This window comes from Pundamilia nyererei, unplaced genomic scaffold (genome assembly GCF_000239375.1).
Source record: "Pundamilia nyererei isolate P.nyererei 1_Seehausen unplaced genomic scaffold, PunNye1.0 scaffold00214, whole genome shotgun sequence".
NCBI lineage: Eukaryota > Metazoa > Chordata > Actinopteri > Cichliformes > Cichlidae > Pundamilia > Pundamilia nyererei.
This window is the reverse complement of record NW_005187615.1, coordinates 72,064-73,718: the sequence shown is the minus strand read 5'-3', so window position 1 is coordinate 73,718 and position 1,655 is coordinate 72,064. Positions and strand designations below refer to the sequence as shown.

General features: G+C 33.8%; 1 protein-coding gene across 1 annotated transcript; it reads right to left on the bottom strand.

Annotated features, from left to right (window-relative positions):
• Positions 1-293: 293 nt before the first annotated feature.
• LOC106456430 (olfactory receptor 8I2-like) lies at positions 294-1,235 on the bottom strand. The gene is made up of 3 exons (XM_013914654.1): positions 978-1,235; positions 631-842; positions 294-453 (listed from the first exon to the last, which is right to left on the bottom strand). Exons 1-3 carry the CDS (start codon positions 1,233-1,235, stop codon positions 294-296), a joined length of 630 nt encoding a protein of 209 aa, XP_013770108.1.
• Between the last annotated feature and the right edge of the window lie 420 nt (positions 1,236-1,655).

The following is a 1,655-nucleotide window of genomic DNA, read 5'->3' as shown; positions in this document are numbered from 1 at the left end:
TTTAACATCCCTACCACTTGTTATTAACAGCTAATAGTAAATATTGTTATGATAGTTACAAAAATAATAAGAGTTTACAATTCTTCGGCCAAAAAGGTGCATAGAAAGTTTAAGACTTCCAAACACAGCACAAAAATGTATTTTTTAACCTTTGTTTTCTTTGCATAATTGGTTGTTTAATGAGGGGGAGACATTCTTAGAGACAGTCAAAATAGTAATGTCATCATTTCAGCACAGTATTTGGACTAAAAAATTATGCATCTTTTATTTGTACAGTCACAGTTCATAAGAATCTAGTTGAGTATGTCAGCCTTTTTTGTGAATATCTTAAAGATCTTATTTTTAATTTCCTTTGTCCTGAAACAGTACACAACAGGATTTACAAGAGATGGACTAAGGATGGTCCCAATCAATAAACCCTGACGTTCCTCAAGTGTTAATACCACACCCACTCTGGTGAAGACAATGAGAACAAATAAAGGAGAATAATAACATGTTACTACAATCAAGTGACTCACACAGGTGCTTGCCATTTTCTTTTTATCTCTATTTGATGAAAATTTCATTAAGAATGCAATCACAAAATATGAAAGGCCAATGAAAGAAAAAGTGAAAAATAAAAGAAAAAACATCATGACTGAGACTAAATTGAAATAGTAATTAGGATCAACACAAGTGGTGCGTATTACAGCAGCATAGTCACAGAAAGCGTACTTCATCCTTGAGGTACAGTAAGGAAGCGTAGCTGCAGTTACCGGCATAACAGCAACAAAACCAGAGGCAACAACCCACAGAATGTATGTAACAACAAGAGTACGTGTATTTGTTAAATAACTGTGGTACTGAAAAGGAAAAGAAAAGGCAATTAATCTATCAAATGCCATAATTGCTAAAGCAAACAACTCCATCACTCCTACTAAGTGGAAAACAGACATTTGAATGAAACACTCAACATAGGATATGGTATTAACACCAACAAGTAGAACCCCAATCATTGTGGGAGTGGTACTGCAGCAGTACAGTATATCAACAACAGCAAGGTTACAAATCAGAATATACATTGGTTTATGCAATCTCTTGTCAAAAATGATTAAGATAATATTTAGCATATTGGCAATAACAGCAAGTAGATAGGTTATCAGCATAACCACACCAACAGCAATAGGTCTTTTAACTGTGTCAAATCCACCAATAATAAAGTGTGTTACTTTGATCGAAGCATTTGGTAATGACATATTCAACAAAATCTTAAATTGCGGTTGTTAAGGCAGAAAAGACAGAAACAACTTGTCTCAAAGGAAAAATGTGGTAAAATATGTTTCAGAAAAAAGAAAAAGAAAAAAAATGTAATATGTAAGCTTTGGAGTTACAAAAAAATAAGGAACTTTTTCAAGGAAAGAAAGAGGTTAAATATCTAAATATATAAATATAAGTCTTTACCAGCCATATAAAATTGTTATGAAGAAATAACTGTGGCACACCCAAACAGCTGTGGGTTAACCAGGCAAAGTGTAGACTTTGGTATTTAAAGGCCCACAAGTTTTCAGTTGGCAGCTCATTCATCCACTCACACTAGACATAGGGCTTGGCAATTTTTGTATTTACATATCACCAGAGATTTCAGATATTTGATGTCATCCCCTCCAATGGAGGGA

Bases quoted from the DNA above. Each gene is read 5' to 3' on its own strand.
- LOC106456430 (XM_013914654.1), bottom strand. From the start codon at position 1,235: ATGTCATTACCAAATGCTTCGATCAAAGTAACACACTTTATTATTGGT. The intron at 843-977 runs GTTGGTGTTAAT...TTTCCTTTTCAG, and splicing joins CAATGATTGGGGTTCTACTT to TACCACAGTTATTTAACAAA. The intron at 454-630 runs GTTTTTTCTTTT...TGTCTTCACCAG, and splicing joins AATTTAGTCTCAGTCATGAT to AGTGGGTGTGGTATTAACAC.